Source organism: Heterodontus francisci, unplaced genomic scaffold, assembly GCF_036365525.1.
Source record: "Heterodontus francisci isolate sHetFra1 unplaced genomic scaffold, sHetFra1.hap1 HAP1_SCAFFOLD_592, whole genome shotgun sequence".
NCBI classification, from domain to species: domain Eukaryota; kingdom Metazoa; phylum Chordata; class Chondrichthyes; order Heterodontiformes; family Heterodontidae; genus Heterodontus; species Heterodontus francisci.
In genome coordinates this window covers 4,495-26,334 of record NW_027140616.1, presented here as the reverse complement: position 1 = coordinate 26,334, position 21,840 = coordinate 4,495, and the positions used below count along the sequence as shown (strand labels likewise).

Below are 21,840 nucleotides of genomic sequence, written 5' to 3'. Positions count from 1 at the left end.
CATCTCAGAATCACACTGGACCCCACATCTCAGAATCACACTGAACCCCACATCTCAGACTGACACTGAACCCGACATATCAGATTCACACTGAACCCCACTTCACAGACTCACACTGAACCCCACATCTCAGACTCACACTGGACCCCATATCTCAGACTCACACTGGACCCCACATCTCAGAATCACACTGGACCCCACATCTCAGACTCACACTGGACCCCACAGCTCAGACTCACACTGGACCCCACAGCTCAGACTCACACTGGACCCCACATCTCAGACTCACACTGAACCCCATATCTCAGACTCACACTGAATCCCACATCTCAGACTCACACTGAATTCCACATTGCAGACTCACACTGAACCCCACATCTCAGACTCACACTGGACCCCACATCTCAGAATCACACTGAACCCCACATCTCAGACTGACACTGAACCCCACATCGCAGAATCACACTGGACCCCACGTCTCAGAATCACACTGGACCCCACATCTCAGAATCACACTGGACCCCACATCTCAGACTGACACTGAACCCCACGTCTCAGACTCACACTGGACCCCTCGTCTCAGAATCACACTGGACCCCACATCTCAGAATCACACTGGACCCCACATCTCAGACTCACACAGGACTCCACATCTCAGGCTCACACTGGACCTCACATCTCAGACTCACACTGGACCCCACATCTCAGACTCACACTGAACCCCACCTCGCAGACTCACACTGAACCCCACAAATTAGAATCACACTGAACCCCACATCTCAGAGTCACACTGAACCCGACATCTCAGACGCACACTGGACCCCACATCTTAGAATCACACTGGACCCCACATCTCGGACTCACACTGAACCCCACATCGCAGACTCACAGTGGACCCCACATCTCAGACTCACACTGGACCCCACATCTCAGACTCACACTGAACCCCACTTCTCAGACTCACACTGGACCCCACAGCTCAGACTCACACTGGACCCCACATCTCAGAATCACACTGGACCCCACATCTCGGACTCACACTGAACCCCACATCGCAGACTCACACTGAACACCACATCTCAGACTCACACTAAACCCCACGTCTCAGACTCACAGTGGACCCCACATCTCAGACTGACACTGAACCCCACGTCTCAGACTCACACTGGACCCCACATCTCAGAATCACACTGGACCCCACATCTCAGACTCACACAGGACTCCACATTTCAGGCTCACACTGGACCTCACATCTCAGACTCACACTGGACCCCACATCTCAGACTCACACTGGACCCCACAGCTCAGACTCACACTGGACCCCACATCTCAGACTCACACTGAACCCCATATCTCAGACTCACACTGAATCCCACATCTCAGACTCACACTGAATTCCACATCGCAGAATCACACTGAACCCCACATCTCAGACTCACACTGGACCCCACATCTCAGAATCACACTGAACCCCACATCTCAGACTCACACTGGACCCCACATCTCAGAATCACACTGAACCCCACATCTCAGACTGACACTGGACCCCACGTCTCAGAATCACACTGGACCCCACATCTCAGAATCACACTGGATCCCACATCTCAGACTGACACTGAACCCCACGTCTCAGACTCACACTGGACCCCTCGTCTCAGAATCACACTGGACCCCACATCTCAGAATCACAGTGGACCCCACATCTCAGACTCACACAGGACTCCACATCTCAGGCTCACACTGGACCTCACATCTCAGACTCACACTGGACCCCACATCTCAGACTCACACTGAACCCCACCTCGCAGACTCACACTGAACCCCACATCTTAGAATCACACTGAACCCCACATCTCAGACTCACACTGAACCCGACATCTCAGACGCACACTGGACCCCACATCTTAGAATCACACTGGACCCCACATCTCGGACTCACACTGAACCCCACATCGCAGACTCACAGTGGACCCCACATCTCAGACTCACACTGGACCCCACATCTCAGACTCACACTGGACCCCACATCTCAGAATCACACTGGACCCCACATCTCAGACTGACACTGAACCCCACTTCTCAGACTCACACTGGACCCCACAGCTCAGACTCACACTGGACCCCACATCTCAGAATCATACTGGACCCCACATCTCAGACGCACACTGGACCCCACATCTCGGACTCACACTGAACCCCACATCGCAGACTCACACTGAACACCACATCTCAGACTCACACTAAACCCCACGTCTCAGACTCACACTGGACCCCACATCTCAGAATCACACTGAACCCCACATCTCAGACTGACACTGAACCCCACGTCTCAGACTCACACTGGACCCCACATCTCAGAATCACACTGGACCCCACATCTCAGACTCACACAGGACTCCACATCTCAGGCTCACACTGGACCTCACATCTCAGACTCACACTGGACCCCACATCTCAGACTCACACTGAACCCCACCTCGCAGACTCACACTGAACCCCACATCTTAGAATCACACTGAACCCCACATCTCAGACTCACACTGAACCCGACATCTCAGACGCACACTGGACCCCACATCTCGGACTCACACTGAACCCCACATCGCAGACTCACAGTGGACCCCACATCTCAGACTCACACTGGACCCCACATCTCAGACTCACACTGAACCCCACTTCTCAGACTCACACTGGACCCCACATCTCAGAATCACACTGGACCCCACATCTCAGACTCACACTGAACCCCACTTCTCAGACTCACACTGGACCCCACAGCTCAGACTCACACTGGACCCCACATCTCAGAATCACACTGGACCCCACATCTCAGACGCACACTGGACCCCACATCTCGGACTCACACTGAACCCCACATCGCAGACTCACACTGAACACCACATCTCAGACTCACACTAAACCCCACGTCTCAGACTCACACTGGACCCCACATCTCAGAATCACACTGAACCCCACATCTCAGACTCACACTGAACCCCACGTCTCAGACTCACACTGGACCCCACATCTCAGAATCACACTGGACCCCACATCTCAGACTCACACAGGACTCCACATCTCAGGCTCACACTGGACCTCACATCTCAGACTCACACTGGACCCCACATCTCAGACTCACTCTGGACCCCACAGCTCAGACTCACACTGGACCCCACAACTCAGACTCACACTGGACCCCACATCTCAGACTCACACTGAACCCCATATCTCAGACTCACACTGAATCCCACATCTCAGACTCACACTGGACCCCACATCTCAGAATCACACTGAACCCCACATCTCAGACTGACACTGAACCCCACATCGCAGAATCACACTGGACCCCACGTCTCAGAATCACACTGGACCCCACATCTCAGAATCACACTGGACCCCACATCTCAGACTGACACTGAACCCCACGTCTCAGACTCACACTGGACCCCTCGTCTCAGAATCACACTGGACCCCACATCTCAGAATCACACTGGACCCCACATCTCAGACTCACACAGGACTCCACATCTCAGGCTCACACTGGACCTCACATCTCAGACTCACACTGGACCCCACATCTCAGACTCACACTGATCCCCACCTCGCAGACTCACACTGAACCCCACATCTTAGAATCACACTGAACCCCACATCTCAGACTCACACTGAACCCGACATCTCAGACGCACACTGGACCCCACATCTTAGAATCACACTGGACCCCACATCTCGGACTCACACTGAACCCCACATCGCAGACTCACAGAGGACCCCACATCTCAGACTCACACTGGACCCCACATCTCAGACTCACACTGAACCCCACTTCTCAGACTCACACTGGACCCCACAGCTCAGACTCACACTGGACCCCACATCTCAGAATCACACTGGACCCCACATCTCAGAAGCACACTGGACCCCACATCTCGGACTCACACTGGACCCCACATCTCAGAATCACACTGAACCCCACATCTCAGACGGACACTGAACCCCAAGTCTCAGACTCACACTGGACCCCACATCTCAGAATCACACTGGACCCCACATCTCAGACTCACACAGGATTCCACATCTCAGGCTCACACTGGACCTCACATCTCAGACTCACACTGGACCCCACATCTCAGACTCACACTGAACCCCACCTCGCAGACTCACACTGAACCCCACATCTTAGAATCACACTGAACCCCACATCTCAGACTCACACTGAACCCTACATCTCAGACGCACTCTGGACCCCACATCTCGGACTCACACTGAACCCCACATCGCAGACTCACAGTGGACCCCACATCTCAGACTCACACTGGACCCCACATCTCAGACTCACACTGAACCCCACTTCTCAGACTCACACTGGACCCCACAGCTCAGACTCACACTGGACCCCACATCTCAGAATCACACTGGACCCCACATCTCAGACTCACACTGAACCCCACATCTCAGACTCACAATGGACCTCACATCTAGGAATCACATTGGACCCCACATCTCAGACTCACACCGAACCCCACATCGCAGAATCACACTGGACCCCACATCTCAGAATCACACTGAACCCCACATCTCAGACTGACACTGAACCCCACGTCTCAGACTGACACTGGACCCCACGTCTCAGAATCACACTGGACCCCACATCTCAGACTCACACAGGACCCCACATCTCAGAATCACACTGAACCCCACATCTCAGACTCACACTGGACCCCACATCTCAGAATCACACTGAACCCCACATCTCAGACTGACACTGAACCCCACGTCTCAGACTGACACTGGACCCCACGTCTCAGAATCACACTGGACCCCACATCTCAGACTCACACAGGACTCCACATCTCAGGCTCACACTGGACCCCACATCTCAGACTCACACTGAACCCCACATCGCAGACTCACACTGAACCCCACATCTTAGAATCACACTGAACCCCACATCTCAGACTCACACTGAACCTGACATCTCAGACGCACACTGGACCCCACATCTTAGAATCACACTGGACCATACATCTCGGACTCACACTGAACCCCACATCGCAGACTCACAGTGGACCCCACATCTCAGACTCACACTGGACCCCACATCTCAGACTCACACTGAACCCCACTTCTCAGACTCACACTGGACCCCACAGCTCAGACTCACACTGGACCCCACATCTCAGAATCACACTGGACCCCACATCTCAGACTCACACTGAACCCCACATCTCAGAATCACAATGGACCTCACATCTAGGAATCACACTGGACCCCACATCTCAGACTCACACCGAACCCCACATCTCAGACTCACACTGGACCCCACATCTCAGACTCACACCGAACCCCACATCTCAGCATCACACTGGACCCCACATCTCAGAATCACACTGAACCCCACATCTCAGAATCACACTGGACCCCACATCTCAGAATCACACTGAACCCCACATCTCAGACTGACACTGAACCCGACATCTCAGATTCACACTGAACCCCACTTCTCAGACTCACACTGAACCCCACATCTCAGACTCACACTGAACCCCATATCTCAGACTCACACTGGACCCCACATCTCTGAATCACACTGGACCCCACATCTCAGACTCACGCTGGAACCCACAGCTCAGACTCACACTGGACCCCGCATCTCAGACTCACACTGAACCCCATATCTCAGACTCACACTGAATTCCACATCGCAGAATCACACTGAACCCCACATCTCAGACTCACACTGGACCCCACATCTCAGAATCACACTGAACCCCACATCTCAGACTGACACTGAACCCCACATCGCAGAATCACACTGGACCCCACGTCTCAGAATCACACTGGACCCCACATCTCAGAATCACACTGGACCCCACATCTCAGACTCACACAGGACTCCACATCTCAGGCTCACACTGGACCTCACATCTCAGAATCACACTGGACCCCACATCTCAGACTCACACTGGACCCCACATCTCAGACTCACACTGGACCCCACATCTCAGGCTCACACTGGACCCCACTTCTCAGACTCACACTGAACCCCACATCTCAGACTCACACTGGACCCCACATCTCAGACTCACACTGGACCCCACATCTCAGGCTCACACTGGACCCCACTTCTCAGACTCACACTGGACCCCACATCTCAGACTCACACTGGACCCCACATCTCAGACTCACACTGAACCCACATCTCAGAATCACACTGGACCCCACGTCTCAGAATCACACTGGACCCCACATCGCAGACTCACAGAGGACCCCACATCTCAGACTCACACTGGACCCCACATCTCAGACTCACACTGAACCCCACTTCTCAGACTCACACTGGACGCCACAGCTCAGACTCACACTGGACCCCACATCTCAGAATCACACTGGACCCCACATCTCAGAAGCACACTGGACCCCACATCTCGGACTCACACTGGACCCCACATCTCAGAATCACACTGAACCCCACATCTCAGACGGACACTGAACCCCACGTCTCAGACTCACACTGGACCCCACATCTCAGAATCACACTGGACCCCACATCTCAGACTCACACAGGACTCCACATCTCAGGCTCACACTGGACCTCACATCTCAGACTCACACTGGACCCCACATCTCAGACTCACACTGAACCCCACCTCGCAGACTCACACTGAACCCCACATCTTAGAATCACACTGAACCCCACATCTCAGACTCACACTGAACCCTACATCTCAGACGCACTCTGGACCCCACATCTCGGACTCACACTGAACCCCACATCGCAGACTCACAGTGGACCCCACATCTCAGACTCACACTGGACCCCACATCTCAGACTCACACTGAACCCCACTTCTCAGACTCACACTGGACCCCACAGCTCAGACTCACACTGGACCCCACAGCTCAGACTGACACTGGACCCCACGTCTCAGAATCACACTGGACCCCACATCTCAGAATCACACTGGACCCCACATCTCAGACTCACACAGGACCCCACATCTCAGAATCACACTGAACCCCACATCTCAGACTCACACTGGACCCCACATCTCAGAATCACACTGAACCCCACATCTCAGACTGACACTGAACCCCACGTCTCAGACTGACACTGGACCCCACGTCTCAGAATCACACTGGACCCCACATCTCAGAATCACACTGGACCCCACATCTCAGACTCACACAGGACTCCACATCTCAGGCTCACACTGGACCCCACATCTCAGACTCACACTGAACCCCACCTCGCAGACTCACACTGAACCCCACATCTTAGAATCACACTGAACCCCACATCTCAGACTCACACTGAACCTGACATCTCAGACGCACACTGGACCCCACATCTTAGAATCACACTGGACCATACATCTCGGACTCAAACTGAACCCCACCTCGCAGACTCACACTGAACCCCACATCTTAGAATCACACTGGACCATACATCTCGGACTCAAACTGAACCCCACCTCGCAGACTCACACTGAACCCCACATCTTAGAATCACACTGAACCCCACATCTCAGACTCACACTGAACCTGACATCTCAGACGCACACTGGACCCCACATCTCAGAATCACACTGGACCCCACATCTCAGACTCACACTGAACCCCACATCTCAGAATCACAATGGACCTCACATCTAGGAATCACACTGGAACCCACATCTCAGACTCACACCGAACCCCACATCTCAGACTCACACTGGACCCCACATCTCAGACTCACACCGAACCCCACATCTCAGCATCACACTGGACCCCACATCTCAGAATCACACTGAACCCCACATCTCAGAATCACACTGGACCCCACATCTCAGAATCACACTGAACCCCACATCTCAGACTGACACTGAACCCGACATCTCAGATTCACACTGAACCCCACTTCTCAGACTCACACTGAACCCCACATCTCAGACTCACACTGAACCCCATATCTCAGACTCACACTGGACCCCACATCTCAGAATCACACTGGACCCCACATCTCAGACTCACGCTGGACCCCACAGCTCAGACTCACACTGGACCCCGCATCTCAGACTCACACTGAACCCCATATCTCAGACTCACACTGAATTCCACATCGCAGAATCACACTGAACCCCATATCTCAGACTCACACTGAACCCCATATCTCAGACTCACACTGAATTCCACATCTCAGACTCACACTGGACCCCACATCTCAGAATCACACTGAACCCCACATCTCAGACTGACACTGAACCCCACATCGCAGAATCACACTGGACCCCACGTCTCAGAATCACACTGGACCCCACATCTCAGAATCACACTGGACCCCACATCTCAAACTCACACAGGACTCCACATCTCAGGTTCACACTGGACCTCACATCTCAGAATCACACTGGACCCCACATCTCAGACTCACACGGGACCCCACATCTCAGACTCACACTGGACCCCACATCTCAGGCTCACACTGGACCCCACTTCTCAGACTCACACTGAACCCCACATCTCAGACTCACACTGGACCCCACATCTCAGACTCACACTGGACCCCACATCTCAGGCTCACACTGGACCCCACTTCTCAGACTCACACTGGACCCCACATCTCAGACTCACACTGGACCCCACATCTCAGGCTCACACTGGACCCCACTTCTCAGACTCACACTGAACCCACATCTCAGAATCACACTGGACCCCACGTCTCAGAATCACACTGGACCCCACGTCTCAGAATCACACTGGACCCCACAGCTCAGACTCACACTGGACCCCACATCTCAGACTCACACTGGACCCCACATCTCAGACTCACACTGAACCCCACTTCTCAGACTCACACTGAACCCCACATCTCAGACTCACACTGAACCCCATATCTCAGACTCACACTGAATCCCACGTCTCAGAATCACACTGGACCCCACATCTCAGAATCACACTGAACCCCACATCTCAGACTGACACTGAACCCGACATCTCAGATTCACACTGAACCCCACTTCTCAGACTCACACTGAACCCCACATCTCAGACTCACACTGAACCCCATATCTCAGACTCACACTGGACCCCACATCTCAGAATCACACTGGACCCCACATCTCAGACTCACACTGGACCCCACAGCTCAGACTCACACTGGTCCCCACAGCTCAGACTCACACTGGACCCCACATCTCAGACTCACACTGAACCCCATATCTCAGACTCACACTGAATCCCACATCGCAGAATCACACTGAACCCCACATCTCAGACTCACACTGAATCCCACATCACAGACTCACACTGGACCCCACAGCTCAGACTCACACTGGTCCCCACAGCTCAGACTCACACTGGACCCCACATCTCAGACTCACACTGAACCCCATATCTCAGACTCACACTGAATCCCACATCGCAGAATCACACTGAACCCCACATCTCAGACTCACACTGAATCCCACATCACAGACTCACACTGAACCCCATATCTCAGACTCACACTGAATCCCACATCGCAGAATCACACTGAACCCCACATCTCAGACTCACACTGAATCCCACATCACAGACTCACACTGAACCCCACATCTCAGACTCACACTGGACCCCACATCTCAGACTCACAATGGACCTCACATCTCAGAATCACACTGACCCCCACATCTCAGACTCACACTGACCCCCACATCGCAGACTCACACTGAACCCCACATCTCAGACTCACAATGGACCCCACATCTCAGACTCACAATGAACCCCACATCTTAGACTCACACTGAACCCCACATCTCAGACTCACAATGAACCCCACATCTCAGACTCACACTGAACCCCACATCTCAGACTCACAATGGACCCCACATCTCAGACTCACACTGAACCCCACATCGCAGACTCACACTGACCCCCACATCTCAGACTCACACTGACCCCCACATCTCAGACTCACACTGGACCCCACATCTCAGACTCACACTGGACCCCACATCTCAGACTCACTCTGAACTCCACATCTCAGACTCACACTGGACCCCACATCTCAGGCTCACACTGGACCCCACTTCTCAGACTCACACTGGACCCCACATCTCAGACTCACACTGGACCCCACATCTCAGGCTCACACTGGACCCCACTTCTCAGACTCACACTGAACCCCACATCTCAGAATCACACTGGACCCCACGTCTCAGAATCACACTGGACCCCACGTCTCAGAATCACACTGGACCCCACAGCTCAGACTCACACTGGACCCCACATCTCAGACTCACACTGAACCCCACTTCTCAGACTCACACTGAACCCCACATCTCAGACTCACACTGAACCCCATATCTCAGACTCACACTGAATCCCACGTCTCAGAATCACACTGGACCCCACATCTCAGAATCACACTGAACCCCACATCTCAGACTGACACTGAACCCGTCATCTCAGATTCACACTGAACCCCACTTCTCAGACTCACACTGAACCCCACATCTCAGACTCACACTGAACCCCATATCTCAGACTCACACTGGACCCCATATCTCAGAATCACACTGGACCCCACATCTCAGACTCACACTGGACCCCACAGCTCAGAATCACACTGGTCCCCACAGCTCAGACTCACACTGGACCCCGCATCTCAGACTCACACTGGACCCCACAGCTCAGACTCACACTGGACCCCACATCTCAGACTCACACTGAACCCCACTTCTCAGACTCACACTGAACCCCACATCTCAGACTCACACTGAACCCCATATCTCAGACTCACACTGAATCCCACGTCTCAGAATCACACTGGACCCCACATCTCAGAATCACACTGAACCCCACATCTCAGACTGACACTGAACCCGTCATCTCAGATTCACACTGAACCCCACTTCTCAGACTCACACTGAACCCCACATCTCAGACTCACACTGAACCCCATATCTCAGACTCACACTGGACCCCATATCTCAGAATCACACTGGACCCCACATCTCAGACTCACACTGGACCCCACAGCTCAGAATCACACTGGTCCCCACAGCTCAGACTCACACTGGACCCTGCATCTCAGACTCACACTGAACCCCATATCTCAGACTCACACTGAATCCCACATCGCAGAATCACACTGAACCCCACATCTCAGACTCACAGTGAATCCCACATCGCAGACTCACACTGGACCCCACATCTCAGAATCACACCGAACCCCACATCGCAGAATCACACTGGACCCCACATCTCAGACTCACACTGGACCTCACATCTCAGAATCACTCTGGACCCCACATCTCAGACTCACAATGAACCCCACATCGCAGACTCACACTGACCCCCACATCTCAGACTCACACTGACCCCCACATCGCAGACTCACACTGAACCCCACATCTCAGACTCACAATGGACCCCACATCTCAGACTCACAATGAACCCCACATTTTAGACTCACACTGAACCCCACATCTCAGACTCACAATGAACCCCACATCTCAGACTCACACTGAACCCCACATCGCAGACTCACACTGACCCCCACATCTCAGACTCACACTGACCCCCACATCGCAGACTCACACTGAACCCCACATCTCAGACTCACAATGGACCCCACATCTCAGACTCACAATGAACCCCACATTTTAGACTCACACTGAACCCCACATCTCAGACTCACAATGAACCCCACATCTCAGACTCACACTGAACCCCACATCTCAGACTCACAATGGACCCCACATCTCAGACTCACACTGAACCCCACATCGCAGACTCACACTGACCCCCACATCTCAGACTCACACTGACCCCCACATCTCAGACTCACAAGGGACCCCACATCGCAGACTCACACTGAACTCCACATCTCAGACTCACAAGGGACCCCACCTCTCAGACTCACACTGAATCCCATATCTCAATATCACATTGTATCTCTGTGATTTTAATATCCCTCTTTGTCCTCTCCCTCTCTCAGTGATTATGGGGATCTGCAACATGTTCACTCCATCCTGGAGGAGCTGGGCCTGCCGTGTGGGAGTGAGGACTGTGTTGTGATGAGGGAGGTGTGTCTGATAGTGTCCCAGAGAGCTGCTCAGCTGTGTGGGGCTGGACTCTCCGCTGTGCTGGAGAAAATGAGAGAAAATCGCCAACTGGAACAGCTGAAGATTACCGTCGGGGTGGATGGGACTTTATACAAGTTACACCCTCAGTAAGTGTCACCGTGTTACATTTCCACTAACCCAACACACATATATTGTCCACACACAATCTTCCCATTGGTCAGACTCTGTTTTAAGGTGACGTGGGTCTCTCGAGCTAGGTTTCCCGCTCTGACACTGGTTTAAGGGGACCCGGAGTGTCTTGGGTTGGTTTTCCCATTCACACTCTGGTTTAAAAGGTCGCAGAGTATCTTGGACTGTTTTTCCTGATTAGACTCTGGTTTAAAGGAATGCGGAGTCTCTCTGGCTGGTTTTCCTAGCCTAACCCTGGTTTAAGGGAATATCTTGATCTTGTTTCCTTGCTCTGTCACTGGTGTAAGGGGTTGTAACTGTCTCGGGTTTGTTTTACGGTTCTAACACTGGTTTAAGGAGATGTAGAATATTCCAGGACTGGTTTTCCCACTCTGACTTTGGTTTCTGCTGATAGTTTTTCCCGGATTCTCCAGGACACAGTGAAGGTTTTGGCTCCAAAGTGTGAAGTGGATTTCCTGCTGTCTGACGATGGCTCTGGGAGAGGAGCAGCTCTCAGTGCTGCCGTGAACCTTCGCTGCCATAACAACCAGTAACACACAGACACACATTCCAGATACTCAGGACAGAATATCAGCATCAAAGGCACCAAGATCTCAGGAATAAACTGACTTCTCTTTGTCAAATCTCTGTGAATCACACTGGACCATCAACGTGATTGTTTCTCTCTGTGGAGAGTTCACCAGACTGAGATACTCAGTAAGTCCCCTCACAGCAAGGCTATTTAAAGGGTTAAATTATGAAGCCAGGTTGCCTTGGATTCCCTTGAATATAGAAGATGATTCATGGATGATCTAACGGAGGTGTTTAAAATGACTGAAGTATTTGACAGGGTCAGTACAGAGAAACTATTTCACTCGTGAGGTGTTCCAGAACAAAATTTAAATTACAGCCAGGTTGTTCAGGGTGATGTCAGGAAGCATTTCTTCACACAAAGGGGAGTGGAAATCTGGAATTCTCTGTCTCCCCAAAAATCTGTTGAGCGTGGGGTTCAACTGAAAATTTCAAAACTGCAATTAATATGATTTTTGAAAAAAAAACAAAAAATGCAGGAAATACTCAGCAGGTCAGGCAGGAGAGAGAGAAACAGAGTTAATGTTTCAGGTCACTGACCTTTCATCAGAACGGAGTTTCCCCAGTGCTGTACTAATTCCTTTAATCAATATTCCCATCCCCAACTTTTTTTCCCTTCCCTGATTATCCTGTAACACAACCTTATTTACCAGACTCCATGTGTTTACATACATTCACTCCAACCCCAAATTAGACTGCTTCGTATTGCCCCACGCCCCCTGTCTGATCCCTCCTATTTTTGAACTGTTCTTTACTCTTGTGCTATTTGTCTCTCCCAATCCTCTGCATCTTATTTCTCCTCTCTAATGTTTCATCCTGGTTCCACATCATTTCTCCCCCACCCCCACCCTGCTCCTGCCAAATTAGTCCCTAAAACACTACTTAACCTTCCCGTGAGGATATTGGTCCCAGCTCTGTTGTGGTGAATCTGGTCCACCATGAACTGGTCCCAATGCCCCAGGAATCTGAAACCCTCCCCCTTGAACCACTTCTCCAGCCTTGCAGTAGCTTGTTCTACTATTCCTATATTAACTAGCACATGGCACTGGGACTATTTCAGAGATTACTACATTTGAGTCCAGCTTTTCTCACTAGCTTCCTAACTGACTGCAGGAGCTCAACCCTTTTCCTACCAATGTCATTAATACCCATATGGACCACAACTTCTGATTGTTCCCTCAAAATGTTCTGTACCCACTCAGTGATGCCCTTCACCCTGGCACCAGGGAGATAACACACAATGCAGGACTCACGTCAGTGTTGCAGAAACATCTGTCTTTCCCCTATTGAATCTCCAAGAACCACTGGATTTCTACACTTTGCTGTGCCCCCACCCCCAGTGCAGTCATTGGCCCCACAGTGCCATGAATGTGCTGTAGACTACACTCCCCTCAAGTGCCATCACCCTCACTGATAGTCAGTGCTGAAAAGCAGATTGAGAATGCCACATGCCCAGAGGATTCCTGCACTATTTTCCTCTTCATCCCCTCCCAGATGGCCACCCACTTACTATCCTCTCTGTAGCTGTGGGGTGACCACCTCCTGGAACATGTGCTGCAGGAAATTCTCAGTCTTCAGTGACTCCAGCTGTTCCTCAAGTTCAGAAACCCTGAGCTTGAGTTCAAACAGTGGCTGGTGCTTCCAACATATGTGTTTATCCAGGACACGTGCAGCATTCCCACATTCCACAGGAATTGCAGGCAATGGGTCTCAGCTTCCCATCATGTTGTTTATAAAATGTTTTGATCCAATTCTTCCTGTTCTCAGCACCTGTTAGGATATTTTTGGGTTTCGCAGTGGGTTCTGACTTTATAAAAAGCCCACCGGAAAACCCCAAAGCTTCCGATGTTCGGTAACTGCTGTTGCCACTCTCAGCAACGGTCAGAGAGGTGTTGGAGCAGAGAGGGAGGGGGACTGAGAGAGAGAGAGGGGAATAGAGAGAGAGAGAGAGAGAGCAGAGAGAGAGGGACAGAGAGAGAGAAAGGGGAATAGAGAGAGAGAGAGAGAGGGCAGAGAGAGAGGGACAGAGAGAGAGAGGGGAATTCAGAGAGAGGGCAGAGAGAGAGAGAGAATGAGGGCAGAGAGAGAGGGAGAGAGAGAGAGAGAGGGGAATACAGAAAGAGGGCAAAGAGAGAGACAGAGAGGGCAAAGAGAAAGAGAGAGGGCAAAGAGACAGAGAGGAGGGCAATGAGACAGAGAGTTGGGAAATGAGACAGAGAGGAGGGCAATGAGACAGAGAGGAGGGCAGAAGACAGAGAGGAGGGCGGAAGACAGAGAGAGGGGGCGGGAGAGAGAGGGGGGCGGGAGAGAGAGAGGGGGCGGGAGAGAGAGAGGAGGGCGGGAGAGAGAGAGGAGGGCGGGAGAGAGAGAGGGGGCGGGAGAGAGAGAGGGGGCGGGAGAGAGAGAGGAGGGCGGGAGAAAGAGAGGGGGCGGGAGACAGAGAGGGGGCAGGAGACAGAGAGGGGGCGGGAGACGACACCGAGAAGGGGGAGACGACACAGAGAGGGGAGACGACACGAGGGTAACACAGGGGTAAGACAGAGTGGGGATAAGACAGAGTGGGGGTAAGACAGAGGGGTGTAAGACAGAGGAGGGTAAAACAGAGGTGCAGGAACACAGGGGGAAGCACAGGGTGGGACACAGAGGGGGGGGAACACAGAGGGGTGGTGAAAGACAGTGAGACGAGGGTGAGAGAGTGATCAAGATAACTCCTGACAGATGGACATCGATCTGGAATACTCCATATTGCTAGAAATGTGCAGGCAGAGATTGACTATTTGTGCAAGCAAAAAAAATGGCAGGTATCTCACTAAATCATAGTAACGAAAGTAAGTCAATAAATTAGTCTTCTTATTGAGAGGTTCTTCATAAAAATGCACATTTGTTGCTATTTTGATTAATAGTAAGATACATTTTTAATGCCTTTATCTGTCTGAAATTGTAATGTGCTCCCCCCACCACCATATGAAAAGGTTGGACATCCTTGCTCCAAGTCTTTAACCTTGTGTTTTAAAATAACCTAGGAGCTAGGTTATTGTGTTTAGTAACTCATTTTAAATGGCAAAAGTCAATTAGGGAATGTTTAAATGTCTATGCTCTGGCTGGCATTACTTTCACTTGGGACACAAGCTCAGTGACATGTTGAAAGATGCTGGACTTTTACTTCTATATAAATGTTGCAATTCCACTGCTATCCATTTGGACTCACGTTTTTCCAGAACTTGTATTGAGGGGAAACAGGCAAGAAAATCCAAGGAATATCCAGAAGTCAGCACAGTAAATTCCTCATGAATGCAAGAGTACAACGTAATAGGGCTGAATAATATTGGCAAAACAGGATGCTGCTAACCCATATACAATAGTTAGTAAAAACAATGGATAGCTTTAATAAAGCTTAATCTATGCTGTAATGTTTACAATTCCTTAACAAAATTCATGCTGCATTTTCAGATTTAAAATCTATTGGGGAAGACACAGTAAAGATTTATTATGTTTCACTGGCTGTGCTGGAAACAGTTATTAACTGTTTTTTGTTTGCTGCAAATTGGATTAAAGGTCAAGTTTTACATGGATGTCAAAGTTCAATAACTGCAATGTGCATCATTTACTATCCAGTTTGAGGACTGATAATCTGACTGGCCAATGTTATTTGAAAGTTGTCTTTGTCATACAATTATATTATGTTATCAGTGCACCTTTGCTAACAGGTAAGAGATTTAGCTTGGACATGAACTGGTTAATCTGGATTACAATCTTAGACATAGTGACTAAACATTTTGCAACTGAATAATACATGCAGTGACAACCGCTCAACCTTTTGCAGAAAAGCTTTTTGTTAATAATTATCTTGTCAAAGCTGAACCGTAATTGACAGTGATAGACTGAGATACAGACATAAGTGAATTTAACAGAATTGCTTTATTGGAGGAACTGAAGGGCGCTCTTTATTTGTAATTGTGATTATCTAATTGTGTCACTAGCTTTGGTGAATAAATTATATTTTGTCCATGAGAGATGCTGTTGTTTCTGTATTTTAGAATCCAGGAGCTAGTTTAACAGGCTGTCAAGATGAATAAACGGGCTACTGACCTTAATTTCTCTGTCTCTTCCTGTCCCACTCCTCTTTCCTGTTTTACATGACTCTTCTGAAGTACGGTTGCTCCATCCTATAAAATTCTCCTGATTTGGAGATCACTGCCCTTTTGTTGGCTGCCCTGTATTCAGACACATATTACAAGCAGGTGGAGAAGTTACACAAACATTGACATGGGTTAAATTGTCTTGTGACAGTAGCAGTGCTGATTTTCAATTGCCTCACCTCAATAAACACAATAACAATCCTCTCCTTGAGTTTTATGGTTTATTGGATGGATTTTCACTCCTGACAGAGTGAATCCACAAAGGTTATCCAATAAGGTTCATCTACCACCCGTGACATGGTGCAGCTCGCTGTATTCTGTCAACAAAAGTAATTCGCATTGCATACTATTTTGCTTGCTAGCTAGCTAATACAGTGCTGCTGCTGTCCATTGATGTTTGTATGTTTTATTTCTAGGGAGGAATGTGTTTTTAATCAGAATGTGTTTTGATGGCATTAGATTGGCTATACACTTCATAAACAGAATTAATTGCCCCCATGTCCATGGCTGAGTCAATAATTTTGTCAAATGTCCATGGTGCAACATAAGACCATAAGAAATAGGAGCAGGAGCAGGCCATTCAGCCCCTCAAGCCTGCCCTGTCATTCAATAAGATCATGGCTGATCTGCCCCAGACCTCAACTCTTCTTTTGTGCCAACTCCTCATAGCCCTCAACTCTCCGATATTTCAAAAATCTATCCACCTCCTCTAAATACTTTCAGTGATCCAGCCTCCACAACTCTCTGGGGTAGAGAATTCCAGACATTCACTACCCTCTGAGAGAAGAAATTCCTTCACATCTCAGTTTTAAATGAGTGTCCCCTTATTCTGTAATTATGTCACCTGGTTCGAGATTCCCCCACTAGTGGAACTATCTTCTCAACGTCTACCCTGTCAAACCGCCTAGAATTTTGTATGTTTCAACAAAATCACCCCTCATTCTTCTAAACTCTAATGAATAAAGGCCTGACCTGTTTAGCTGTTCTTGATAAGTCAACCCCTTCATCCCAGGAATCAGCCTAGTGAATCTCTTTTGAACTGGCACCAATGTCAGTATATTCTTCCCTAAATATGGGGACCAAAACTGTACACAATACTCCAGGTGTGGCCTCACCAACTCCCTATACAATTGTAACAAGACTTCCCTATTTTTAAACTCCAAACCCCTCGCAATAAAGGCCAAAATTCCATTTGCCTTCCTGATTACTTGCTGCAACTGCATGTGAACCTCTTGTGTTTCATGCACAGGAACACCCAGATCTCTCTGTGCTGCACTTTTTGAAGTCTCTCTCCATTTAAATAATAGTCTGCCTTTTGATTCTTCCTACCAAAGTACATGACCTCACACTTTCCTACATTAAACTCCATCTGCCAAGTTTTTGCTCACTCACTCAACCTATCTATATCCCCTTGCAGATTCCTTATGTCCTCATCACGACATGCCCTCCCACCTATTTTTGTATTGTCAGCAAATTTCGATATATTACACTTTGCCCCCTCCTCCAAGTCATTAATATAGACAGTAAATAATTGAGGCGGTAGGACTGATCCTTGTGGCACTCCACTAGTTACAGCTGAAAAAGATCCGTTATCCTGACTCTCTGTCTTCTGTGTGTTAACCAATCCTCAATCCATGCTAATACATTACCCCCAATACCGTGAGCTTCGATCTTGTGCAATAATCTTTTCTGTGGCACCTTATCGAATGCCTTCTGGAAATCCAAATACACTACATCTACCGGTTCCCCTTTATCAACTCTGCTTGTTATATCCTCAAAGAACTCCAGCAAATTTGTCAAACATGATTTCCCCCTTCACAAAACCATGTTGACTCTGATTGATTGTGTTAAGCTTTTCTAAATGTCCTGCTATTTCTTCCTTAATAATGGACTCCAGCATTTTCCCAACGACTGATTTTCGGCTGACTAGCCTATCGATCCTGCTTTTTGTCTCCCTCCCTTCTTGAATGGGGCATCACATTAGTGGTTTTCCAATCCGCTGGGACCCTCCCGGAATCCAGTGAGTTCTGGAATATTTCAACCAATGCCTCCACTATCTCTGCAGCCACTTCTTTTAAAACCTTTGGGTGTAGATCATCAGGTCCTGGTAACTTGTCTGCCTTTAGTCCCATTAGTTGGTCAAATACTTTGTCCCTTGTGATAGAGACTGTTACAAGATCTTTCCTCCCATTAGCTCCTTGCTTATCTGATATCTGTGGGATGTTTATAGTGTCCTCCACTGTGAAGACCGATGCAAAATATTGGTTTAAATTATCTGCCATTTCCCTGTTCCCCGTTATCAATTCTCCAGTCACATCCTCCAAGGGTCCCACGCTCACTTTAGCTACTTTCTCTCTTTTTATATACCCATAGAAGCTCTTGCTGTTTGTTTTTATATTTCTTGCCAATTTACTTTCGTAATCAATTTTCTCCCTCTTTATTAGCTTTTTAGTGATCCACTGCTGGTTCCTAAAAAATTCCCAATCCTCTGGCCAACCACTAGTTTTTGCTGTTTTGTATGCATTAGTTTTTGATTGGATACTCTCCTTGACTGCCTTTGTTAACCACGGGTGGTTCATCCTTCTCATCGAGTTTTTCTTTCTGACCGGGATAAATTTTTGCTGAGCATTATGATATATCTGCTTAAATGTCTGTCACTGCTCATCCACTGACCTTCCCCTTAGTCTGTTTTCCCAGCCTGCTTTAGACAACTCTTTCTTCATACTTCTGTAATTGCCCCTGCTTAAATTGAAGACACTGGTTTGAGACCCGAATCGCTCGCCCTCAAACTGAAATTGAAATTCTACCAGTTATGATCGCTACCTCCGAGAGAATCCTGAACTACGATATCTCTTATTAATTCTACCTCATTACACAATACTAGATCTAAAATAGTCTGCAATGTATTGCTTTAAGTAACAATCCCCGATGCAATCTACAAATTTGTCTTCCATGTTACCTCTGCCAATCTGATTTGTCCAGTCTATATGCAGATTAAAATCACCCATGACAATTGTAGTACCCTTCTTACAAGCCTCCATTATTTCCTGATTTATACTTTGCCCTACAGTGAGGCAACTCTTCAGGGGCCTATAGATGACTCCCTCCCGTGACTTCTTCACCTTGCTATTCCTTATTTCCACCCAAACTGATTATACATCACAATCTATTACACCTCTATCACTACTCACCACCACACTGATACCTTCCTTTAATAACAAAGCTACCCCACTTCCTTTTCCTTTTTGCCTATTTTTCCAGAATGTCGAATACCCTTGAATATTGTGTTCCCAGTCTTGGTCACCCAGCAACCATGTCTCTGTAATAGCTATCAAGTCATATTCATTTATTTCTATTTGTGACGTCAACTCATCTATCTTGTTACAAATACTGTGTGCATTCAGATAAAGAACCTGAAGCTTTGACTTTTTACCATTATTACTCATTCTGGTTCTAATTTCTGCTACACTCTTCTGCTTATATTTTCTGCCCCTTCCTCTCACACTTTGATTACCGTTTGCCTCTTCACTACCCTGCACCTCTGCTCTCTCGTTTCTTTTTGATTTTATAAACTTCCCCTTGATTGAACCCTCGCCCCCACTATTTAGTTTAATGTCCTATCTACAACCCTAGTTATACGATTCACCAGGACACTGGTCCCAGCGTGGTTCAAATGAAGCCCATCCCAACGGAACAACTCTCTCTTTCCCCAGTACTGGTGCCAGTGCCTCATGAATCGGAACCCATTTCTCCCACACCAGTCTATGAGCCATGCATATACCTCTCTAATCTTATTTACCCGATGCCAATTTGCATGTGGCTCAGGTAGTAATCCGAAGATAATTACCTTTGTGATTCTGCTTTTTAATTTGGCCCCGAGTTGCTCATAGTCCCTCAGCAGAACCTCTTTCTGAGTCCTACCTATGTCATTGATACCTATGTGGACCACGACAACTGGATCCTTTCCCTCCCACTCCAAGCTCTTCTCCAGCCCAGAAGAGATGTCCTTAACCTTGGCACCAGGTCGGCATCACAGCCTTTGGGACTCTCTATCTTTGCTACAGAGAACAGTATCTATTCCCCTAACTATGCTATCCCCTATTACTACTACATTTCTCTTTTCTCCCCCCATTTAAATGGCACTCTGAACCACGGTGCTGTGGTCAGTTCACTTATCCTCCCTACAGTCTGTGCCCTCGTCCACACTGGGAGCAAGAACCCCGTACCTATTGGATAAGGGCATTGACTGAGGCTCCTCCAAAACTAAATTCTGGATCCCCATACCTGTCTCACTCGCAGTCACACCCTCCTGTCCCTGACCACGGTCCAGATTGGATGTAATTAATCTAAGGGGTGTGACTGTCTCCTGAAACACAGTGTCCAGGTAACTCTCCCCCTCCCTGATGTGTCGCAGTGTCTGCAGCTCAGACTCCAGCTCATCAACTCTGAGCCGAAGCTCCTCGAGCAGCCAACACTTGCTGCAGATGTGGTCACCGTGGATCACACCGGTGTTCACCAACTCCCACATACTACAGCTGTAACACATCACCGTGGATCACACCGGTGTCCACCAACTCCCACATACTACAGCTGTAACACATCACCGTGGATCACACCGGTGTTCACCAACTCCCACATACTACAGCTGTAACACATCACCGTGGATCACACCGGTGTCCACCAACTCCCACATACTACAGCTGTAACACATCACCGTGGATCACACCGGTGTTCACCAACTCCCACATACTACAGCTGTAACACATCACCGTGGATCACACCGGTGTCCACCAACTCCCACATACTACAGCTGTAACACATCACCGTGGATCACACCGGTGTTCACCAACTCCCACATACTACAGCTGTAACACATCACCGTGGATCACACC

General features: G+C 49.2%; 1 protein-coding gene across 1 annotated transcript in view; it reads left to right on the top strand.

The window, feature by feature from the left end:
* LOC137360257 (hexokinase-1-like) overlaps nt 1-16,885 on the top strand; it is a 135,343-nt gene extending 118,458 nt beyond the window's left edge. Inside the window, exons 8-11 of the mRNA XM_068025759.1 lie at nt 11,963-12,196; nt 12,634-12,768; nt 16,028-16,085; nt 16,847-16,885. Coding sequence (XP_067881860.1) covers nt 11,963-12,196; nt 12,634-12,768; nt 16,028-16,085; nt 16,847-16,885 — 466 coding nt within the window. The remainder of the gene's footprint in view (nt 1-11,962; nt 12,197-12,633; nt 12,769-16,027; nt 16,086-16,846) is intronic.
* Nucleotides 16,886-21,840: the final 4,955 nt, after the last annotated feature.